Source organism: Teleopsis dalmanni, chromosome 1 (genome assembly GCF_002237135.1).
Source record: "Teleopsis dalmanni isolate 2A chromosome 1, ASM223713v2, whole genome shotgun sequence".
In the NCBI taxonomy this organism is placed as follows: domain Eukaryota; kingdom Metazoa; phylum Arthropoda; class Insecta; order Diptera; family Diopsidae; genus Teleopsis; species Teleopsis dalmanni.
In genome coordinates this window covers 186,878,107-186,904,434 of record NC_051846.1, presented here as the reverse complement: position 1 = coordinate 186,904,434, position 26,328 = coordinate 186,878,107, and the positions used below count along the sequence as shown (strand labels likewise).

The 26,328-nt window shown below is 27.1% G+C and overlaps 2 protein-coding genes across 3 annotated transcripts in view; one reads left to right on the top strand and one right to left on the bottom strand.

Annotated features, from left to right (window-relative positions):
• The window catches only part of LOC119670770 (programmed cell death protein 4), a 35,590-nt gene extending 21,483 nt beyond the window's left edge, over nt 1–14,107 (bottom strand). Inside the window, exons 1-2 of one of the 2 annotated variants that reach the window (XR_005251729.1) lie at nt 13,695–13,796; nt 13,534–13,628 (exon numbers count right to left, since the gene is read on the bottom strand). The gene's annotated coding sequence lies outside the window, so the exon portion shown is untranslated. Of the gene's footprint in view, nt 1–13,533 lie in introns of both variants that reach the window. The other variant, XM_038081173.1, reaches the window with a different exon arrangement.
• Nucleotides 14,108–14,199: 92 nt separating this feature from the next.
• Nucleotides 14,200–16,538, top strand: LOC119670771. Its single transcript, XM_038081174.1, has 2 exons — nt 14,200–15,030; nt 15,091–16,538. The coding sequence occupies exons 1-2, from the start codon at nt 14,635–14,637 to the stop codon at nt 16,045–16,047; spliced, it is 1,353 nt and encodes a 450-aa protein (XP_037937102.1). The 5' UTR covers nt 14,200–14,634; the 3' UTR covers nt 16,048–16,538.
• The last annotated feature ends 9,790 nt before the right edge of the window (nt 16,539–26,328 follow it).

Below are 26,328 nucleotides of genomic sequence, written 5' to 3'. Positions count from 1 at the left end.
CAACAGCATCGCGGTTTCACTCGTCTGACAGATTGATAAGTGCTAGTCACCACTCCGAAAATGGGACAATACCAACTGGTCTCCTAGGGTTATAACCGCAATGTAATCTTTTTGATTTTAACTCGCGTTGGTAACGTGTATCTTTCAACACGATTAATATGACGGGAAGACGTCAAGACAGATTTAAAGAATATCAATATTTGAAACTGGACAAAGTTTGCTAGCAAAAGCCCGGTATGGAATGAAATTTCTCAGGTCTATAGAGTTAGTTGAGTTATAGAATCAAATGGGGGTGATGAATATCAGATTTAATTCTATAATACCTGAGCTGATACTGAAGATTGGATTATCCTAAAAGATAAATTATATTTGTTCGATGCCTTGAGTGTGTATTCGATACCCTGAACAATATAGAGATATTCTATAAATATCCATCATAGCTTATTTTATTAACATGTTAATTATGCATTATTCTTTAATGTTTACTATAACTAAATTATGCATGATATGACGGCAGGCAGGCAAGCAAACAGGCAGTCAACAAAACAACAGCTCCACCTAATTGAAAATGCAAATGCACAAAGTGCAGTAACACATGATGCAGTGCCTTCAACGTCGACATTTAATACCAGCAATGAAGGCTTTAGAAACTGCAATAATAGACACGATATACTAAGTACAACAGTGCATATAACAGAGCAGAGCAGAGCAACATATAGACGAGTCTATCTGCAAATATATAAATATTCATGTACAAATAGTAGAAAATAAACAAACTAAACTACCCGTAGACCCGTAGCTTGTCAATGCAATATACCATACTTCATAGAATTTCAACATAGAAAAACGGGCGTTGCATCAGGCGTCAAAGCACTCGTCGAAGGTTTGTTTACGAGTTTGCATTTTTCTATTTTTCATGTTACAACAAACTTGAGTTTAAGGCCTTAGTAGTGCGTTGCCATTTAATGACATTGTTGTTGTTATTGCTGTTGTTCTTGTTGTTTTTTTTGCATTATTTATACTATTAGTAATTTAGTTTTTAGTTGTTGTTTTTATTTTTATTTTTTCTGGCTGGCATTTTACAACACATCAGACATTTTACTTCATGTGCCAGCCAAATGCAATAATAGTTTTTATTGTATAATTAAAAAATTGTTTTGAAAAAAAAAAAACAAATAATATTGCATAAAATCCGTAATTTAGAATGTGAAAATTATATGATTTTATTGTATATTATTAGACTGTATTAGCCTGAGATTTTAGATTAGATACATTCATTAGAATGTTAAACCAAATAAATTATTATTATCATACGCATAAAAGAATAAGAAGGTAAAAAGTTATTTGAGATTAAAAATAAAAATATTATATTCAAAAAAAATATAATATATAGAGATAGATATTTACATTTTTTATAAGACATAACTTCTGGCTAGAGACATTCAACATCTTCAATGTGATTTAACATATTATATACGCTGGGGGCGTATATATATGGAAGTGAACACTAGAGAAAGAAATACAAGCTGAAATACGTTTGAAGAAATTAAAACCCTGACAAGAAGTCGTGACAGTTGGAAAAAGTTCGTTATAGCCCAATGTTCCCCCGGGAACGTAATGGAATGAAGAAAAAGATACCCTAAAACCTGATTGACACCGAATATAAAAGATCTGAATAAAAGTTTTTAAAAGATATAAACTTAGTATTAAAGAGAATGGACCTGAAAAAAATAGTAGTCTAAGAACCATACAAGGCTATGTAGCCAAGAACCATACAAGCTATGTAATCACAATCGCAGCTGACTCAGAAACAGAGTTTGCTGCACATAGAAGTCATCTCTCTTCCTTGGAGATATAAGACCTTAACATCACTATAATATCACATGCTATAACCCTAAATTTAGTTATGTCAAAATAGAGCTAACGAAGAAATAATTTGTCTGGATAAGATGTCAGACTTACCATATTGCAAACTAAGTTTTAATGATTACGGTATCTATATATATATAGAAGAACGGACTAAATCGGTATACGTACAATACATAACCACACTAAATTAATACTTTTAATTAAAACGAGATAAATCCCATCTGAGAGGTTCTATGCTAAACGAGAAGTTAATGGAACGAATAAGAAGACATTCGATCTAAAACTCAGATATTCGAGAATAAATGTTTGTTATTCGCATAAATGGATGTGAAAACTATAGCAGACAGAGACCCGTACAAGGCTGTCTTATCAATGATTAGAAGTTCATGAAAAATATTATTATATGGCTATGTTCTGATTTCAGTTGTCGGAACAGTTTTTCTACGTAAAGAAGTAATCTCTCTTCCTTAGAGATAATAGACCTGTTTAATACTAATCCTAATGCATACCGGGTCTAAAGCGATTCGAAAAGCTAAGTTGATAATTAATAACATAAAAGTTATAATAACTTATGGATGAAAAAAAAAGAATTAAATACCTAAACTCATATTCTAACTATTTATTTGTTTATGTATATAAATCATGTGCTTATTTTTTTTTCCCTATAGATACTTTATTTACAATCTACCCTAGAGCTAATCATTTCAACTAATATTCTATATATTTATTTATCTATAAACATCAGATGTACTCTCTGTTTTTGTTGTTTATAGTTTATTATAAATAATAAAATAAGCTACTTTGTTAGAATTGCAATATTTAACAGAAGCTTGTAAGTTCCATTGACAGTTCCTTATCAAAATAAGTAACGTTAATTCGATAATTAGAATTTAATACAGAAGTTTAATTAAATTTCTGTAGCTTATTAGTTTTTCAAATCCATAAGTTTCCTTAATTATCTGTTTTAATTTAATATATTAATCATAAAACATAAAACAGAAAAAATATAAGAAAGATATGTTTTTCCACACATATTTAATTTTATTAAGCAGTTCTAAACAAATTATAGTTATTTAAATGATTGACAGACCTCTTTGATTCAAAATCAAACATTTGCCTTTTAAATTACTGTTAATAACATAAATGTTATATGGAATTAACATTTCGGTGCAAATTCAATTTAGCGCTTAAATGAGGAAAGATCGTGTTAAGCCACAGTTAAAAGAGTAACTAATGCATTGGAGGCCGGTTGCTTCTGCATTGCATTAACAAATTTTGTTTACATTTTTTTTCGCTGTTATTGCTTAATGTTAAATGAATTTATTGTTGTATTTCTTTTAAGTAATACATATATAAAATGAACTAATAAAATTATCTTATGATTTTCTTAACATTTAATTATTTAAATAAATTGGTTAAAACTTCTGTTTATGTATTTTGTGACACATACTTTATAAATAATTTTAATTGCAGTATATACAGATGGTCCTAAAGAGAACCAGCCATTTTATTGTAGTTCTGAACTGTCAAAAGTTCGCAATTTGCAGAAACAGATTGAAAAAAGAAACTAAAACATAAAATAAAATGACATATAAAACAATATTAAATAATATAAAATAAAATTAAATAATATAAAATAATATTAAATAATATAAAATCTAAAAAATATAGTATAATATTATATATTAAAAAATATGGTATAAAATAATATTTAAAAAAACTAATAATATAAAATAAAAAAAATATAGATTAAAAGAAAATAAAAAAAAAAATAGTATAAAAAAAAATATAATATACAAGAAAATAAAAAAAAAATAGTATAAAAAAAAATATAGTATAAAAGAAAATAAAAAAAAAATAATAAACTAAAAAAGAATATAAGTATAAAATAAACTAAAAAATATATAGCATAAAACAAACTTACAAGAAAATATAGTATAAAATAATATAAAAAAAATATTGTATAAAATAATATAATAAAAATGTAGTATAAATTAATATAAAAAAAAATATAGTATAAATTAATATAAAAAAAAATATAGTATAATTAATATAAAAAAAATAGTATAAAATAATATAAAAAAGTATAGTATAAAATAATAATTAAAATAAAATAAAAAACATATATAAAATAAATAAAATATATAAAAATAAAACAAAAAATATATATAAAAATAAAAAAAAAATATATATAAAAATAAAATAAAAAATATATATAAATAAATATAAAATATATAAAAGTTAAATGAAAAAATATATTTATATAAAACATAAAACATTTAATTATTGAAAAAATATATAAAAATAAAATAAAAATAAAATAAAAATAAATATAAAATACATAACAAATTTTTTTCCTTTTTTTTTTTTCTTTTCGAAAATGAAATCAAACTTAAAAAGCTTCTTAGTTTTATCTTAACTAAACGGTTTTAATTAAAACCAATCAAAGTAAATATGCACATACATACATATGCACATATCGTATATTGAAAATAGTAGAAGCTACTCGAATTATTAACTAGTAATAAATTTTATCTATAATTATTTCTACTCGCAATTGCACGATAATACCAATAAATAAAAATTAGTTTGGGCAATTTGTAATGTTTTGCACTGAAAAACAACAACAACAACACGTTGCTTTATAAATATGCTAAACTCTGCAAAAGTAAAACGCATTTTACTAAGCATAAAATGACAATAACAAAAAAAAACAGGAAGTCAAAAAAATTGGGAAAATTTTCAAAAACAAAAAAAAATACAAGTAAATTAAAAAAAAAAAATTAAATCAAAATAGCAAAAATAAAAAATACTAACAAACAAGAACAGAAAATAACAACAAAACAACAAAGCAAGAACATAAAAAAAGCTAAAACGCAAAACTGAAACGCACAACAAATTTCAAGGTTAAACCGGGCAAAATAAACATAAAATCAACACACAAAAACCGGTTACAGCACAAAAGCATATAAAGTTTACAAACAACATCACTTTTTTCTTTTTCTTTGACTTATATAAAAAGAAGTACATATACATAAGTATGTATGTAAAAATTACTTGTGCTTATTATGTTACTTAGATGAAGAAGGAAAAAATTTATAAATAAAAACAAAAACATTACAAGAAAAGTAAAGAATGAAAAAATTTAATAAATAAAAATACAGCTGCTACACATAAACATATACACACACTCACATACCATACTACATGGCCACACCAAGCAGAGTAGAGTTTGGTTTTGTTGTGTTTTGCTTTCACAAAAGCTCAAATTTAAGAAGAAGAGTGGAGAGAAAATTATGGCACAAATCAAAAGCATAAAAGGAAACATTAAAGTCGGCGTAAATGGGAAAGAAGTATTGACAATTTGACAATAAGACAATCAAAATCAGTTGAAGTACAGTGTACACGAAATCAACAAAAAAAAAATATATTGGTTTAAAAATTAAGGTTAGGTGAGTTGCAATGGAATAATAGATGAAGATGTGGATTCTATGTAAAGTTAAAATCCAGTTTGACAGGAATGAGGAAATTGTATAAATAAAAACGTTTGAAAAATTCAAAAAGAATAAATAAAAATTGTTACCATTGCTTCAATCGCACCGATGACAATGATGACTTGTCTCTAATATTCATTTGGAAAGTACCAGAAAAATATTATTATTTTGACAGTTCAGTACATAGAAATGATTGAGAGTTACATAGGTAGATTTATTTAACCTCTAGTAAGCGCGTTACAAGTTCTTTATAGTCAACTGTACCTTGTTCTGTCAATACCAGAAAGTAGTAACAAATAAATCTATAAATTGCTTTTTTAACTTCAAAAATTTAGTCTCCGTTGTCATCATGACAAAAATTTACTAAGATCCAATTATAACATTCGCTTAATGACATTGTATTAAGGTAATAATAGTCTTTCTTATCCATTGATTATGTATTCATAACGTAAATAATTTCTACCCATTTTCTACAAATTTCTACCATAGAGACTTTTTACGTCATTTGATAGATATAATTAAATTACATATAATTTGTTGACTTTTTTAAAATTAAGTAATTTTAATGTTGTACGACATAAGATGTGATTTGATTTGTTTCGATGAAGATAGTACTTGTTCTAATCTAATCTAATCTAAGATTATAATCCTTCATCGTTTTGGATTGTGCTAGTTTTTGAAATTAAGTAGTTTTCCATCAACACAAGTTCATTATGTGTTGATATAATCTATAATAGTTGATATGTTTTCTCAAAAAGTTTATATATCTATAGAAATCTATATCTATAAAAAATGGATAGAAATTCTTCTATATTTTTAACCATGAAAAAAATGCAAAAACTTTCCGTGCAGTATAGAACTGACTGAATACCAATTTTGAACAGCGCCTTCATCTGCTAAGAAAACTGCTCTCTAAAGACAATCTTGATCTACAAAATTCTAACCACATGACAAAATGAATGTCCAACTATGAATTAATGGCATCTAAACTAATGTTCGAAAAATACTTAAGACCGAAGGAAGATACCACACAGTCATACCGTGCCGAAAAAGATAGAAGACCCTAATTGACAAAGCCTATAACATCTGTAAGGATACTTTAAGATGACGATGATAGAACTGACAAAAATGGTATAAAAAAGTAATTTAGAAATAAAATTTAATGAGTCAAATTGACTCTATACATATTATATTTTTTTCTATAAGGCATACTTATAAGTAGTATTTTTAATATACCATATTATGTAGACTCCATTTAAAAGGGTACAGTTTCAAATTGCATTCAAAACTGTCGGAAATTGTTATTTACTTATATATTATATAAATGGGAGTGACCAAATCTTTATAACCCATATATAATATTATCTGTTAGTGGACGTCCCATTGAAACTGTTTACAGATTTCAATGATTTGAAAGTAAAGTATTTGTTTATATTTACATTTGACGTAGAAATAAAAATACTGATCTACATATGTGTGTATGTATATAAATAAATATATATCTGTATGTAATAGTACATATTTATAGTGTCTGTTTATTTTGACTGTACAACTTAACATATAATATTAATGTTACACAGTTCATTCAGAAAAATTATTCCTTATATACTTAAACTTTATGCAAGTACATATGTACATATATAAAGCATATATCACAAGAATATGTTCTAGGGTGTGTTTAGCTTGCAACATATAACATAAACACACATATATACATATTTACATATGTACATACATAATATATTCATCCTCAGATTTTTTAATTCATTTTAGTACTTTAGTTTGTAAATAAACGATATTAGCAATGTTGATGCAACCGGGCAATCTCTCTTCCAATACACAGATTACGTGTGAATCTGAGAATGTGTATGTGTATGTTTGTAAATAGAGCAGCATAGCGCATGACCTTGAATTTTCGAAAAGGGAGTTGCTGCTGTTTATTTTTTTTTCACTTTTTTCTTTTTTGCAGCATAAAAAGTGGGCTGCGATGCTAAAGAGAAATTGCGTAGTTATATTTTGAGCTTTTAAGGATATGATTTGATGTTGCTTTGCCGCCTGTACAAAAATAATTTGTTATGATGCGTATATTTTTTTTTGTTATTAAAGCAAATATATATTATAAGAAAAATTTGCAATATATAATTAATTAAATTTAATATAATATTTTAACAATTCATTTGCAATACAAAAAAAAAAAACAAGTAAATATTACACTTTGCCGGAATAAATAAAAACTAAATTTTTAATTTATTTAAAAAACCCTAAAAACACACATCACACACAGAATGTTGCAGATTTTTTTTTATCTTCTTATTTTTATTGCCATTTTTTCTTCTGCTTTTTTTTTTGGTTATTTTTTGACTTTCTTGCCGCAAAGTTAAAAATTGCGACGCAATAAGCTGATTTTTTTTATCAGTAATTGAATGGATGGGGGCACAAACAACAACAACAACAGTAATAACAATAAGCCATGCCAGACTGAAGCGTCGTAGCATGATATGAAAATTTTTGGTATTCTCAATATATTTTTATGCACATATAAACATATGTGCGTTGGTATGTAAAGTAACAAAAAAAAAACAAAACAAAATAAATACATATAGTACATATTAAAATACAAACAATAACAACATTGTAAGGTTGGGTAGGTGGTGGGGTGCTGAAGTGGAGCAAGCACTGTGTGCCTGTCGGGCGACATTTATCACGTACACCAAAAATAAAACCGTAAAAAGAAAATTAAAAAGATAAACAACAACAACAACAGTAATAATAAAAACAGGAGGCACATGTTTTATTATTATTATTTTTGGTTATATACGTGGACCGGACCATTCCCCTAAATTATTGTGTGGATATTAATTATTAAACTGAAATGCATTTTATTGTAAAAAAATAAGAAGAAAAAAATTTGGATGAAGTGTTTGTTGTTTTTGTTGGGTGTGATCAGTTGCAATACAAAAAAAAAAGAAGGTTAAAAAGATATTAAAAATTTAAAAAAATATTAATTCAAGTTTAACTCAAGGCAAATTGTATAATATTTTATAAATTTTAATATCCATGTATTACGAGGGTTATATAAATTGATATTTAATTGCAGATTGATATCGTATATTATAAGGTCATTTAAATTTTAATTAAATCTTAATTCTCTCTATATATGATGATCCCAGAATCACGCTTTTTAATCAGCATACGCTTAATCCTGAAGATACAAAAAATAAAATAAATAAAATTTTTCTTCTTAAAATAAGAATCAAGCAATGTGGATCAAACACTTTCCATTCAGCGCTTCTCAATAATCCTTGAATATCTTCCTTTCTTTAAAAGAATTCGAATAGCAAAGTAACTTTTGGGAAAAATAATTAACTTTAAAAATATCTCCATTTAACCAATTATTATTATTATTTATAACAGTCCAACACAAAAAGTATTTGGACTCACATAGACCAAAGAAGACGCTTGTCCCAGCTGACAGGAAAATAAACAAAATGCTTAATATCTGGTTTAAGTTATTTTCCAGACAAGAAAAGTTAAAAAGTCTGTATTTGAAAAGCATTTAGTATATTCCATTAAAGATTTCAAATAATTTTTTATACTTTTCGAGTTTTTTATACGGAGCAAATAAGCTTGGGATCATCATTAAAACCTACCTAAAATAATGGAGATAATATTTAGTTAAATCTATTTCAAATTAACTATAAAGTTAATTTATAAATTTAACAAAATAGTTAAAAAAGCAAATACAAATTCTAATATTTAAAAGAATTCTATGGATTTTGTAAATGCAGAAATAAGCATTGAGTTCTAGGATAACAGTGAAATGAAGTACTGTGATCACAGTTGTAATTTAAGACGAACTGAAGATCCAACGCATATAAAGAAGACAAAGCTTTCACAATGGGAGAAAATGATGAGATATAGAATATGAATACAGAAGGGGAAGTTTGAACGTGACATGGGACTAAATGAAAAAATCTTTTCACCGTATTAGGGCAGAACCATAAATTAAATAGCTTGATTTGTATGCGTTTAAGCATGAAAACAGATAACCAAAAACAAAGTGGCTCCCTAAACCCGCCTTCCCTTGTTTAACTAACTAAAACACAATTTTAAACCCTTATTTTCTTATTTAGAGTACTATTGATTTTTAATTAGTAGATAATAGATAGCTTAATTTGTCAAATAGAGTTCACAAGTTGATTTCATGAAACAAAGGTCTGATTATTTTTATATATAATTGATAAAGTGAGTTCATAATATGTTTATCTAGCCTGTTATATACCATAAATCACTATAATGTCCTTTAAATAGCTTCATAAAAGTATTTTTAGGTATTGTGATTATATCTTACCAGTAATCACAATAAAGGTAGAAATACATTGGCATCATTTTAATGTATATTTAACATTATTATATATTGAATAGTTAATAATAACTTATTACTTAACTATCTTTTATTTATATTGTGTAGTATTTATTATTTGTGCACAAGCACGACAAAATACTACTCAAATATGCAGTTAACAGTTGTTTTAATTGGAATAAACTATTTATATTGTTTTTACTTATATAGTTAAGTATTTCATAACAACTTGTCTGTGTATAATTTATACAGATATATACGTCCTACAGTTCTTGAAGTTAAAAATTGTCGTAGAACCTTTATTTCTTTGGTTTTATTATTCCTACGCAGTTAAAAACTGTTTTTTTTTCTCTATATGGTAAATAATAAAAAAATCTTACTAGCACCATAAAATTTATTTTATATAATAAAAATACCAGAGAAATATATATAATGTTTGCATTTTAAAAATAAACACAGACACACCCACTCACTCATTTGACTCTCATTAAAATCATTACAAATAATAATTAAAAGCAAAAACTGTAAAATATATGAAACAAAATAAATTAAAAATAACGTACATAAATTAAAAATTATTGTAAACAATAATAAAAACTATTTACAAAACAAAAGTTGATAAATATTCAAGAAACAATATTAGATATTCATTTAGATTTTGCATTTATACAACCAGACATTTTATATGAATATATATATACGTATATATATATAATTGAATTTCAATTAAAACAAATATAAAAATTTTCTAAGCTATTTAAATACTTTCTTATTAATTCTTCAATAAAACATTTCAGTGCAGACAACACATAAATCTAATTTAATTTTAATCAATTCAATCAATTCAATTGTAACTAATAGTTAATAATCAACTTTAACAATTTATGCTGATTATTTAAATTTTATGTTTATAATAATCAGTTATTTTTTTTAATTAAGATTACAATTTAAAATTATTCCTTTATTTTTCATTTAAAGTGTATATAACTTAAGAATGATAATTACAGTGTATAAAACTGGTGAATTTTCTTAAGCCATGGTGAATATAATAAAGAATATCCCAAGTTATACGTAAAACTGTGCATTTTTTAATTTCCTATTAAAAAAATAAAAAAAAACACTCAATAGAGAATGATCTGCATTTAGTAACAAAACAAAAAACAATAAAACTGTCTCATACAAATAAAAAAAAAGTATCTACATTTTTAATATAATATATATATTTTTTAAATGATTAAATAATTTTAAAACGCAAATATTAAAAGCACGTGTTGTTGATATATTAATACACAAAAATAGCATAATCATTAAAATAAAAAAAAATATATATAAAAAATTTAATGGCAAGTGAAATAAAATCAACAAAAATAAATTTTGATAAGACAAAAAACAAATAAACGCTAGCCAAATGGTGAATATTTATTTAAATGCAGAAAAAAGGTGAAAAACAAAACAAAAAAAAAAGAATGATTTTAAAAATTATTTAATTTATTTACGCAAAACGAAAGATATAATAAGATGTTAAGAACTGATATATATTTATATATACAATATATATACATTATGCACATGTATATATAATTTTTATATTGTATTTATTTTTGGTAAGTAAACACATAATATTAGAAAGACTTAACGTGGTTTTTTTTTCCTCCTCTACATAGAAATATAAATAAATTCTGTTGTTTCTACCGGCATTTGCATTTATTTAATATGTATGTGTTAATATTATTAGTTTGATTAATTTTAAATAATTTTTTTTTTAAACTAAACTTTAAGTGCTAAATTATAGGCGGTAATAAATTAAAAACATTTTTTAAAAAAGATTTTGACCCTGTCGCCATAAGGGCATAGGATTATACAAAAACGTTTTTGCAAGGAACTTTTAACTTTAAAACGAAGTTTTGTCTTGTCAAATTAGTGAAATGTTAATAAAATAATATTAAAATAATAGTTTATTAAAATAATAGTTTTTCTGCGTTTTAGTTAGAAGACTATAGATGGCGTCGGTATGAACCCTTTAAAGATGTCCAGAATGAAAGTTAAGACGGTTTGAAAACCGTACAAGATTATGTGATTCAAATCATTTGTTAAAGAATGATAGCATGCTTTTGATGTCTCAGAAATGTATCGTTAAGACGATTTAAAGGCTTCAGATTATTATGTGATTTAGTCCATTTTTCAAGGACTGTCAGTTAGAATGGCTTAGAAGCCCAAGAAGATGATGTTATACTGTATATTTGAAAGGTATATAAGTTAGGATTTAGAAGTCATTCTACAGTATATAGAGCGATTATGCGATACGTAATATGTCAATCAGATATTGTTGATAATAACTATTAAATGATGATTTCTTATTCAATATTATTCACAATATATATTCGTTTCACAAACGGTCGATGCTACGTCCCGGATTCACTCATAAATTTCGATGACTATGTGCAGTTTTATACCTCAAAAGTATTTTACAATCAGGTCCTCACTTGTAATTAAAAAAAAACTGCTCAAAAACTTAGCAAGGTAGCTAAATATCTTCCCAATTATAGGGAGGCTATCAAGGTGTTTATATTACATATTTACAAGGTATACCAATTAAAAAAACTTAGTTTTAAAACTTAACGATATAGCTAAATATCTTCTCAGTTATAGGGAGGTTACAATTTAAAAAAAACCTGACTTTAAGACTTACCAATGTAGCTAAATATCTTTCCAATTATAGAGAGATTATCAAGGTGTTTATACTACATATTCACAATATATGTTAATTAAAAAAAATTTGGCTTTAAGACAACAATGTAGCTAGATATCTTCCCAGTTACAGGGAGGTTATAAAGGCGTTTACACTACATAATCACAAGGTATACCAATTTAAACTTAACAAACTAGTTAGATATCTTCCCAGTTATAGGGAGGTTACAATTTAAAAAAAAACTTAGTTTTAAAACTTAACAATCTAGCTAGATATCTTCCCAGTTATAGGGAGGTTATTAAAGTGTTTACACTACACACAATATATAGCAATTTAAAAAAAAAAAATAAAACTATTTTTATTTTGTTTAAAACCTAACTTACAAGTTCATTTGAATAACAAAGCAAAACATTTAAAAAATAAAAAAACATAATAATTAATACACACAGAAGTCGGCACAGAAAGTAAATGCCAGCCAACTTAAATATCCAAACCTACCACATATATTTTTATATTGCGCTGCGCATATGAAAAAAAGGCAGAAAACAAAGTGGAAAGAGGAAATAAATTTCTCTCCAGAAAAAAATATCAACCATCGTTGCCTATGAAATCAGCTGAAGTAGATATTTGTAAATTATATTTCTAGAATTTTCCATTGTCTAATAGGCATTTACACATTCAGTGAAATACAATAAAATGCCTTAATTTACAACAAAGTTGAGGGGATTAAATAACACACACAAAAATGAGGGTTTGAAAGTCTCACGTTAGCCGGTAGGCACAGCGAGCGACATATTTAATAGAAATAGATATTAAAAAATACTACCGACACAACGTGTTTTGTTTCTATATTAAAAATATTTTTCACACGAACAATTTTTTTGGAAAATTTTAAAATTTAAACACCAAATAATATTTGCATATTTAATTGCATTATTTATTTTTAAATTAGCGTTTAAATTTTAGTTAATAAAACTGGCAACATCGCATTTTTTTTTTAGTTGCAACAGCTGAGCTTTATTTGTGTTTTTTAAGCATGGACTAGAAGGATAATGCAAATTCATATTAAAAAAGAATACATAAAACAAAAACAAAAAAAAAGTAAAAACAAAACTTACAATTTTTGATTTGCTGCTCCAAAGATCTTGTTTTAGTGCTTTTGCATAATTTTTGTTTTTTTTCCTTGCAGTAAATTTTCAACACATAAAGATTGCTGTTTTTTTATAAATTGGAAGGAAATTGTTTAAAATATTTTTTAATAGGATATAATTTTCAGTACTTCTCTGATTTTTGCAATTTATTTTAACACTTTTTTTTATTTTGCAATTGAGAGAAAAAGTATGTTCAAACTTTTTCTCTCGTGCAATTGTTTTCTATCAATTAGAATGCAATTTTTATAATTTTTTTTTAAAATTTTTTCTTTAATTTTTACACAGGAAATTTTTTTGTAACATTAAATGTTAATTTCCAAACTAATATAGAAATGTCAAATTTCTTTGTCAAACTTATTTTTTCAATTTATTAAAACAAAAAAATACTGGTTTACTTCAATTTTATTCAATTTCTAGAAAGAAACCCGTAAAAGCACAAATGGAATTAAACTTTTTTTTCTTCTATTATTTCTCCAAATAACGTTTCCAGCTTATTTTTTCGCTGCGACAACACAACTTTACACTTTGCAAACAAAATTTGTTCTGAACGTAGCAATGATTTTGTAGCCAGCATTTCGCCTTTTCTCTGCTTTGCTGCTTGTATGACTTGCTGCTGCTCTGTATTTGTTTTTGTTTCTTATTGTTTTTCGCTTTACTTCCCCTACTTTACTATATGCCGGCTCATTTTTTTCTTGTTGTTATTATTTTCCTGTATATTCTATATTTTTCTTATTGTTTCTTTTGTGCGAATATGTTATTCGGGAGAGTTGTTACTACACAGCTAAGCCGTTGTGCTGCTGCTGCTGCTGCCGCTACTGCTGCTTGTTTTTGTTATTTCTGTTTTGTTTTCGTGCTTCACTGAATGTTGCTTGCTTTCTCTTTCTGCCACATGACCAGCAAAGATTTTTCTTTAAAATTTTCTTCTGTAGTTTTATTGTTATTGTTTGTTGCGCGGTGGCGTACAATATTTGTAAATATTCAAATTTAAATATAAAAACAAATTTAAAAAAATGGATCCAAATGGAAAATTACTTCTAATTAGCCGCATTGAGTGCCGTGTTTTTAAATATGTTGGGAATCGTAAAAAACTTATCGGATAAAAGTAAACGTAGAAGAAGAAAAAGCGATGCGCGCAGGTATATACAATATCTATTTGAAGAATATAAGTTAGCCGAAAATAATAACAACAAAAGCAACTGCAAATCATATTTATTAATGGATGAAAACTGTTTTGAAGAGCTTTTGGAATACGTGCAAAAAGAAATGTCCCTTAGGGATGCACACTTAACGAAAAGTGTTACACCAGTTGAAAAATGTTTAGCAATAACGCTTAGATTTCTAGCGAACGGGGAAAGCTTCAAAGAACTCAGCGAAAGTACGTTGCTAACAAAAACGTTCCTTAAAGCAAATATTATAGAAATGTGTGAAATTATATACAAAAAATTAAAGAAACGTTTTTTAAAAGTATGCATAATTTTGTATATAATTTAATTTAATTTAATTAAATAATTTATTTCATTAAAGTTCCCACACACCAAAAAGGAATGGTTAAGCATTGTTAATGACTTCCAACAACGCAGTCAATTTCCACATTGCTTGGGTGCTTTAGGTGTTCAGCATATAGCCAACACTCCCACAAAAAAGTATGCCACTTCATATACCAACAACAGGGTTGTTAATAGTATGGCGCTAATAGCAATAGCCAACGCAAATGAAAAATTTATTTGTATTGATATTGTAGCTGATAACGCTTTAAGAATGACAAAATCTACGTCTCGAAGTTATTTGAGGACCAAGTGCAGTTCAACACACACTCAAGGAACTACACAAACGGATCCTTGTGGGCTACAACAAGATAACCATTTAAATAATGATTTCTTATTCAAAAGTTCCAAATTGTGTAAAATTTTTCAGCAAAGTGATGAGTTTTTCCCAAAAGATGACTATATCAACAGAGATAAAATTGCACCTTATGTTATGGTAGCAGATAACTCATTTCCACTAATGTATAACCTTATAAGACCATTTACCGGAACATTGAGTGAACCTAGTATTATTAACTATAATTTATGTTTAAGTAAAGCAAAAGAAAGTGTGGAAAATGCTTTTAGTATTATGAGAGAAAAATTTAAAATCTTACAAAAGGATATCAAATTAGATACTGCGAAAAGTACAAAAATTATACTGTGTTGTTGTGTTCTACATAATTTCCTTATGGAGAAAAGTCTATGGTATAAGCAGAATTCTACAGATTACTTGAATGAAACAGCGGAATTGGAAGAGGAACAATGCAATGAAATTTCTATGGCTTCTGAAGCTTCCAGGTCTACAACTCAAAGCAACTACGCTGAGTTGACGTTTAAGTGTCACACACCTCTCCCTTTAGATAACAAAAAAGAAGATGAACTTTCTATGGAAAATTTTATTAATGATACACGAAAAATATTTATAGAATATTTTTCTAAAGCAGAAAATCTTTGATAAGACAGTAAAATTGGATAGGTTCCAACAAAGTAGAAAAAGTTTACAATAGCAAATTCAATTGTTGATCCGTGTACCTCTTGGTTGAATATATTTCTAAAACAGGAAATCTTTGATAAATCAATAAAGTTGGAACTTTATGTATTACATTAAGAAAGTTGGTAAAGAAAATTTAATAATTAAGAATTTAATGCTCTATAGATAGAATAGAAATAAACAGGGTACCAGCTTCCAGAGGGTGAGATAAATGTGAGGAAATTTTCACATCTAAAAAAAATTTTTGTTTATCAAATAAGTTCCTGGGTTAACCATACAGCTGATTCGGAAAAGCAGTTCACTAAATATTTATTATCACTAGTCTTCAGACTATCTTCAAAAATCTGTTAGTTTTATTATCCGTATATAATTTTTGACTACAAGCCATGGACCTGAACCAAACAACAAAGTTTGCTACGCTTTTAATTAGAAATAACGCTTAAACTAATATTTTATAGATGATCCACTTAAAGTATTTGCTGTATTTTTTTTTTTTTTAAATAAAGATATATGTGTTGCGGATGTATCACATTAACCATGTTTCTTCTACGGACCGGAATTATAGGTTCAAATAAAAGTCCTATACCGTCCACATAAAATGTCAGAAACCAAGGAGGCAGGTCCTAATATTATTTAGCAGATCAATACATATTCTAATAAATAACTAGCATGAAGGCGTGAACAGTGTGTTTCTGCTTCACCTTCTAATTTTAAATTATAAATAATAAACTATAATAATTTAATAATTAAATTTTTTTTAATAAAATTATTTGCCATATTACTCATATTTTTATATGATGATAATTAACAGTTAAAAATAAATATATGTGTGTATTAAAAATTTTGATATAATTAATTTGAATAAATTTACATCGTGGTATACCTATGCCTATATACATACCTATAAAATGCTTCTAAAATTCTAGAACATTCCAAGCAAATTTGCCGAGAAGATTTATGTGCGTACGTGCGTAAAGAGTGCGTATTCCGGTAGGTATATTTATACGTACATATGTAATATGCACTATATATAGAACAATTGCTATGTTTATTGGATTAGTTGGTTTCTAATTGTTTTTTGTTAAAACTTGTATGGAAAACAGGAATTTACTTTATTATTGGCAAAAATATGTACATATTTTTATAAATACATATTTGTATAAATGTAAACATAGTTATATCCATAACGTTTTAAAGATTAATGTAGAATACAGAAATAATAGAAATATTGAGTGGAGGTAAATACCAAATATAGAAATATTAATATTGAGTCGAGGTTAATATAGAATATAGAAATGTTGATGGAAGATTAATGTAGAATATAAAAATATAGAGTGGAGATTAATGTAGAATAATAAAATATTTAGTTGAGATTAACATAGAATATAGTTATAATAGTAGTTTTGAGTAAAGGTAATTGTAATCATTACTGCTACTAGACACTGACCTTAACTGCTGTTATTGCTGTGATCCGACTTCAGATCACCTCAGCTCTCCATTACGGAGCTAACCCAGTGTTCAGAAAAAAAAAGATAGTAGAATTTTGAATTTTAACGTTAAAGAGTGTTGAGTAATGGATACCATGGATAATGGATATCATGTAGGAATGAATTACAAGAAAACGAATGGATTACAAAAAAACGAATGGATTTCAAAAAAACAAGTAGATGGAATGGAGTTTAAATGGATAGGGTATTGTTGAAATATATATAGAGAGTGACCGAGAATTTAAAGTAGTATTAAAACTAGTTCAGATCGAGGAAGTGTGTATATAAAGTAATTACAATACGAACAAATGGGGTGGGATGAAAAGAAAGACAGGTCGGTAAGACATGTACAAAGAATGAGAATTTGGATAAGGTAGTACAGAAAATAGTCTAACTTGAACAAACAAGAACATAAAGAAATTAATATTGAGTAGTTGTGAGTTCACTTCTTTAATTATTTTTGTTTTAGAAATACTGATGGGAATAAAATTAAATATAAATCAGTTTTTAGTTTTGTTTCTAACATTATATAGAAGTCTATACAAATAGGTATCACCGACGTTTCAAAGTTTGTTTGTTCAATTCTAGAGCATAAAAGAGCATAAAAGAACAACAAGACACATATATGAAGTAGGATGAATAAGAAGTAATAAATTGTGGAGTATATGTAGAGTGAGAGTGTGGGCTAAGTGGTATTGAAAATAAACCAGGAATTGCTATAATAATCATGTGAGCTCACGAAATTGGATGGATAAGAAGTAGTAAATTGTGGAGTATATGTAGAGTGAAAGTGTGGGCTAAGTAGTATTGAAAATAAACCAGTAAGAGCTATAATAATCATGTGAACTCAATGGAGTAAAGCTGTAGATCAATGGGGCTAAAATTCTTACACGCAATATGGTAGAAAATGAGGTGCTGGCTATATATCTCAGAGTCAGTTGACTTTTTAGATGAAAGAGTACTATGCTTACTTTTCCAAAGAGACGCAAAAAATAAGTATGTACATATATGGTTAGTTGCCCCTTATTGCGAAGGCTGAAACCTTGCCAGAAGTTTTTACCGCATCGGGATTTCGATGATAATGGGTAGTCGGGAAACATAACCTTGTAAATTCATTGTAATTTGTTGCAGTGTACTTTTGAGGGAAATCGTTTGTTTACTAAAAAAATCATTGTTTTAACCGAGTCCATTGTATTTATGGGTAACCACAAAATGATTAATAATGTTTATATCCTTATAGTATTTTTTTTTATGGATGTAATGAATTCAAATTTTATGTTTTATTTGTTAAAATAATAAAAATAATTTAATAAATTAATAAATTTATTTTTTTTAAAATAATTTTATCATTTTATAGAACAAAAAAAAAGCAAATATACTTACGATTATGAATAACTAAGCCATTGCCTATATTAATTAATTAATCACCTATTAAACATATAGTTTAAATTAAAATGTTTTTAATGATTAAAATAAAAGAAACCACCACTCATCTCGATTACAACCACATTTTCCCAACGTGAAGACTATCGATAGATCGATGACTATCCCATTCATTATATCGATTGATTATAGAATAAATAATTTTGTTTATTCCTTTATAATAATTGTAAATAAATTAAATCTGAGATATAATGTTATAATTAATACAAAAAAAAAAAATAAATGAAAGTACTTATCTTCATTTCACCTATATTTGGTAAATGGTAAGATTTCGATAACAACCTCATTTATTATATCAATTAATTATTAAATAAACAATATTGTTTTTTTTTTTTAGAAAAAGTTTAATTAAAAGTGCGTAATTTTCTTTAAAAACAAAATTAGATTAAAAATTTTGTTTGTTAACAAAAAGAAGAAAACAAAATTCTTAACAAATTGATATCGCATAAATACCGTGTTTGGGGGCCTTCACATATATGTATGTATGTACATATTAAAAAATATACGGACATGTTAACTTACTTATGTATCTGTATATAAACATTTCGATCAATATACAAATATATATTATCATCCATGGCCAAACTTGTTTATACTTTTAATATGAATTTATTGTTTTCAATTTTTATCCATTAGACATACGAACATCGAACATAGACGTACATATATTGAGCATGTTTTTGTCTACGGTCAGCACCCATGACTGAAATATTTGTTTTTGCATTTTCACGCTCTGAAAATGATTGTTTATGGCAATATATTGAGTAATACGACCGGCACGTAGCCCACCGGTACAGACTTGACTTAAAGCACGCGCCAAAAATTCTACGAGTATAAGGAAATTCTGTTATATAGAATTACATGGAAGTGGAGTATTTATTTACAATTTACATGTATTACATATTATCTTCATATACGAATATAGTTCTATAAAATTCTAGTAATAAAATATATCCAGACAAGAGCAGACTAAACAGTTTTTAAGTTTTTAAATGCATAATAATATTAATCTACGATTATTTTAGAAAGATCTAGTACCTATAGATGATGAAGAAGATTCGAGAAGTACGAGTATATGGTGCTTTAATAGCGCTGTATATTTCAAAGTCATAGATGTATATAATTTTGTAGAAAGTTTAGTTAAAAATAAATAAAAAATATCTACTCCTTTTTTATATGTTATCAAGTTTAGAAACTAATTTGATTTATATGATTTTTTATCTGTGATAATAAACAATTTTATCATAATAGACCGACCATTCGTTTTATGCTATTTACTGTTTAGAATAGTAGAGATTATTTGAAGTCCCTTTAAATTTCGGATTTCTCTTATTTAAGAGGGAAAACTAGATAAGAATTTAAGGTTACAGATTGCTAATAGTTAAAACATTTCGAGTATTAATTCCTGGAGAACTTTTAAGTTCGAATTTCTCTTAACTTACTAAGAAGATTCTAATAGGAAGAACTTAGAGATAGGCTAAAAGCTGCTGATTATATGTATATTTAAGAGAATATTTGGAATACTTCTAAGTACTTCAAAATTTTTAAGTTTCGATAGTTCCTTTCAGTTTTCTTTCCTTAAAGAAAAAGAGACTTTCTAGTTTCAGTGTTTATTTACGTACAACAATCAAATAAATCTTACGTTCTGACAGTACATTTTCTTTTTCCTTTCTATAAAATAAAATAGGTTTCTAGTTCCAGTGTCTATTTAAGTACATCAATCAATAAATTTATACTCTTTTATAGTTTTTTTTTTCATTTTAACCGATCAATAAAATATTTATTTCGACAGCATCTAACCTTTTTTCTCTATGCCAAGTAAAGTGGTTTTCAAGTTCTAGCGCTATTAACATATCACAATAAGTATATAAATTTTTAAATTTTGACAGCACTTCTCAATTTTTCTATAAAGTATACCGATCCTACCTTTTAACACCTCCTTTACTTTTTCTTCATTTCAATTAAAATAGGTATCTAGTTCTAAAATCTATTAAAAGTACAACGATCAATTGATTTCTACTATTTAATAACTACTTTCTATTAGCTTTCCTTCAAAAAGAAATGGGCTCCTTGTTTCAGAGCCAATAAGATATACCGGTTTATATACTGTTACCTTTTGAGATACCCCCTTTTCTTTTTCTTTACCTCAAATAAAATAGGTAACCAGTTCCAGAATCTATTAAAGAATGTATGCGTTTGTACCTGAGTTCGTGATATTATTTTACTTGTGAACAGTTTTAAGTCACACCAAGAACAACTGCATACGATGACTTTATGAAATGATGGATCTGATGTCTTTATATCTGCCTGTGTTTATCAGGTTTCACTGTGTTTTTAGGTTGTTAAGTGTCGGATTATTGTGACTGTGTCAATTATGTTGAACAGTTTCAGTGTATGAACTTTAATGTTTTTTTCGATGGAATCAACTCTCAGATCTCTATGGATATCTGCTCCTCTTATGTACCACGATATTTTGCCCCCCTACTAGAGTATATCGATCGATAAATACTTGTGTTTTGACATGTTCTTTTCATTATCTTTCTTTCAAAAAGGAGTGATTTCTTACTTTCAGAGTCTATAAGTTCCACCCTTTTCATACCTATTTATCTTTATCTTTACTTTAAATAAAGTCCATTACTAGATTTGTAATCTATTATATATTATACATATATTGATCAATAAATTTTTACCTTCTGCCGGCTTCCTTCTGTTTTCCTACCTTCTAATTGATATGGATTTGTAGTGCCAGAGTAAAGTAGGTTACTAGATTTAGAATATATTAAGGTATATTGATCAATAAATTTTTATTTTCTGACAGCTCCTATCTTCTAATTGATGTGGATTTCTAATGGCAGAGTCTATAAAGTGTAACGATCAATAAAATCTTATATTTTAGAATTTCTTTTACTTTTTCTTCCTTTCAAAATGAAGTGGATTTCTAATTCTAGTCTATTAATAAATATCGATCAATGAATTCTTCCAAATCGACAGCTCCTTCAAAGGCACTTCAAACCCTTCAATCAAACTCTTAAAGGGAAATTCTAGAAAAATATCTTGGAAAAAAAATTTGAGGCACATATAATTTTATTCCATGGACAGTTTTACAAAGACAAATTCCCACACGTAGTTTCAAAGCCATATGGCGATGAACCTATTTTTATCCCTCTTCCTCTCAACTACCGTTCGCTGGTACATACAAATGTGTTGCGTGCATCAACGAACGACATCGCAATACTCTAGGAAAAAGTATTCTAACCTTCACCCTACATAATGTGGTCACCACAATAGTTTCACTTTCAATAAAGCGGCGACTATGAAATATACAATTATATTAAAAACCTACAAATGTAAACATACATAAATATATGTATGTCTGTGTCTACAGTTACAAACACAGACATATACATATATGTATGTATGTACATTTATGTAGCAGATAAAAGAACTGATAGGAATGCTTAATGAAATCCACCTGCAATAAAATCTACTGCAGCACTCCACACTACACTATTGTTTTTGTTTTGGTTTTTATTAGATTTTTTTGTTATTGTATTATGCACATACATACATACATATATAATGTGTAAGAAAAAAATTCTTATAAGAATTCAAAAACAACACAAACTACATAACAAAACTTCTTTTCCTTGTTTTTATTATTGCTTGAAGCAATTAAAATTGTTATTTACCCCATATTAGATAATAAAAGAGAATCACAAAAAACAAAAAACAAAAAAAAATTCCTATGTAGAAAAGCATAATTTTGTTTTTGTTCAAAATGACTGAATAAAAATAAAACATATATGGAAAGGCTATGAATAGCTGCTGCGAAGCAATAACAAACAACAAAAAATACAAGAAACCGGTAAGCTGCTGCTTCTGCTGCCTCTGCCAGTGCTACTATTGCAACAACAACATATGTTGAAAGCAAACCCTCATGCCATTCTAAAGCGAACATAGCATAATGAGAAAATTTTAATTCGCTTTATTTCTCCACTTGACACAATGATTTTGTGTTTGCTCGCTCTCTCTCTCTCTCTCTCTCTCTTTTTGCCATAACACATTTTTGCGTCTTTTACTGCCTACGTGACGATTCCCACACACAAATAAAGCAACACAAATACAAATTGTTGGATTTGGACTAGTTTATTTAGAGCTATGTTTATAAATTGCGTTCTAAATAAAATTTGTTTAAAAAAATATGATTTAAATTAAATGTTTGTATTTTTTCTTTGAAATTATTGTTTAAAATAAATAATGAGTTATTTTTTTCAATTTTTTGGTTTTTATTTTAAATAAATATATATAAATTAATTTCTGGGAAAGAAAATAATTCTTTATGCAGTTTGTTTTCTGTGAAAGGTTGTTGTCTTTGATAAACAGCTTTTTTGTATGCAATAAAGCACAATTTTATGTTAAGGGCGCATAACCATTTCAAACCCTAAGGCAGTGAATAGCGTAACTGTTCTTAGACCGTGTGTGAGTTCGATGGTAATTGATGGTAAATTAATGGAAATAGTAAATTATGTCAGTATATTTGAAATATTTGTCATCTGTTTTACAAGTAAAATATAAATAAACAGCTGAGCTGTAAACAAACATACTAAGAAAGTGAGTATTTAATAAAATCTTTGTTTTTATTAATTGAATATTTCAAGGATACATTAAATATATATATTTAAATGATTTAATATACTAATTATATATATAATTTTTTTGTGATATATTATTAAGTAAAATTTATTTAAACAGAAGATCTCTCTTAGAACTTTCAAACAAGTTTCTGTTACATGAAAACTCATATGCAATAAGTAACTTACATATGTCCATGAAAACGACAAAATTTTAAAGTTACTTAAGTAACTTACTAAGTAAGCAGTAAGTTAAGTTACATATTTCCGCTGCGTCATTTACGAAGTTTTGCTCATTAGCGGCCTTGCTAATGAGAATAATTTACAATACAAAGAGCTTTTTTATAAACGGGCTAATTATAAATAAATCAACTAATTTAAGGCAAAAAATGTGGAATACAATTTTTAAAAATAAATTCTTACAATAGAAACGACCAAAATATGAAACATTCGTTATATGTTTTATATGTAAAATGTAAACAAACAAACTATTTCGCATGCATGAATCAGTTTAAACCAATGGAAACGACTAAATCTTTCTAGTTTTGTTTTAATTCTTAATTTCATTAACATAAATAGTTTTAATTGCAGTAGAAACATGATATTAAAAACGCGGAGAGTTATTAAATTTAATTATTTAAATATTGCTAAATATAATTCGTTGATATTAGTTTTGGTTAACGTATTTGTTCCAATTTCTTTGACAAATGACAAACAAAAATGATAATTTTAATTTTATTTCAATAAAAATAATCAATATTAATTAATATATTTGTTCAAATTATCAAAAATCAATTAATTTAATTTAAACAAAACGAAATTTTATTGTTCCAAATATAGGTTACATGCAATCCGCAACCAGAGTCTACATTCCTAATTAACTTCATGAAGAGTGAGGTTATGTCCGATTATTAAGACTACAGATATTTTAAATTCAAATTTCTGTAAGTATTTAAATACTTACGCTTAAGGAGTAGTCTTAGCTAAATATGAAAGATTTGGATATTAAGAATAAGAATGGACAGGGTATTAGCTCCCACTTGAGGAGAGCACTGCGATCATGATTGACATACCCTAACCGAACAGAAGACATTCTGCCTTCCGAATGAAGGCTAAAATGTAGGCCGGTGAGGACCTCCTAATGTCGGAAGATGAGAGTAGTTCCTGACCCAGTGACCTCTTCCTGGCCCAGATCAAGGCTGAGCAGTCACATAGAATGCGACAGGATGTCTTCTCTGCTTCTAAGCAGAGTTTACACTCTATCTCTTCGGACAGACCCATTCTGTTGAGGTGGTAACGTAGTCCGTTGATGACCCGTTAGATATCCCACCAACAACCTTAACTCTGTTCTGCTGAAGAACATATTAAAAATTATATTTCTAAGAACTGAGTTGAATTTTATTAACATAAATATGTAAATGCAGGGTTTTATTATTTTTGGAATTTTAAAAACAATTAAAAGTGCATTAAACATTAATTTTTTTCTTCCTAACAATATTTTTTCAATTGAAAATATAACTCCACAGTCAGTCAACAATTTGCATATATTTCATAAAATCCACTCCAAAACATCTATATATTATATACAACGATACGCTGTTCTATTTAAAAGAAATCTTGAGGGTATTGCAAGAGTTCCTCTTCCATGAACTCATCACGTAATTCATCAATGAACTCCTCGTCAAAGTCATCCCACTGTTCGCCAAAGATCAAGGCATGAACGTGTTCTTTAATTCCATCAAATGAGTATAGAGCCATGAGTATCCAAATTATCATCATGAACCGGCCAAGTACGGTTGGAAATTTTCGATACTTTCCAAACAAATTAAAAATATAATACTTCCAACCGAACTCACTTACTTCGATAGTACATTTGGCGCAATAGGCTTCAATTACGAATTCGGCAAAACCCTCCGTAATTAACATTTTTAGTGAAAATATCAAACCGGATAGTATCGGAGAGCGAGCGCAGTACTCATGGGCCTTATAAAATTTCATATTGATTGCTTTTGTCACAATGATTTTTGTAGTCCCAATGATCAGACATAATACGATTGGTGATAGCCCATAACATACATCATCTATAGGGACTTGATGATTCCATTCAAAGTACATAGACACTGCTATATAGAGCAGATCCCAAGTTCTTAGACTTGTATTCAATATATACGAAAGTATATAGGTTAGCATCTTTGTTGTTCTAAAATTATACAAAACAGTTAAAATTGTAACAAACTGCAGAATTTTGAAAATCTTTCTAAAAATTATTCAAATTCAATTAAACTTTTTATTTATTTTTTAAAAATTATTTTAAAAATATTCTAGGTAAACTGTCATTTTCTATAGTGATGTTCATTTTTTACTTCAAAATGCAATGTGAGGACCAACTACTCATTTGGTACCAATTACTTTAAGCATAGAATACTTCTATGGTAATTATGCTATTTGTTTTGTCGCAGAATCATTTTACGATAAACTTTGGTTTATTCGAGTTCTTTTAGAGTTTTAAGGTATGCTTTTCTTTCTCTCGTCGAAAAGGTTTCATAAATAACATCAGTTTAGGTTCCATGTCAAGTAATGGTACCATAAACTACAGATGATACGGTTTACTCATTTTATATTTTGCCTTTTGCGCACTATGTATAGACTTTGCTTTTTTATGTATCTTATAATAGCATCTGAGC

Excerpts from the sequence above, each read along its gene's own strand:
- LOC119670771 (XM_038081174.1), top strand. The coding sequence starts at position 14,635 with ATGTTGGGAATCGTAAAAAACTTATCGGATAAAAGTAAACGTAGAAGA. Across the intron at positions 15,031-15,090 it reads TAAAGAAACGTTTTTTAAAA|TTCCCACACACCAAAAAGGA; the intron begins GTATGCATAATT and ends ATTTCATTAAAG.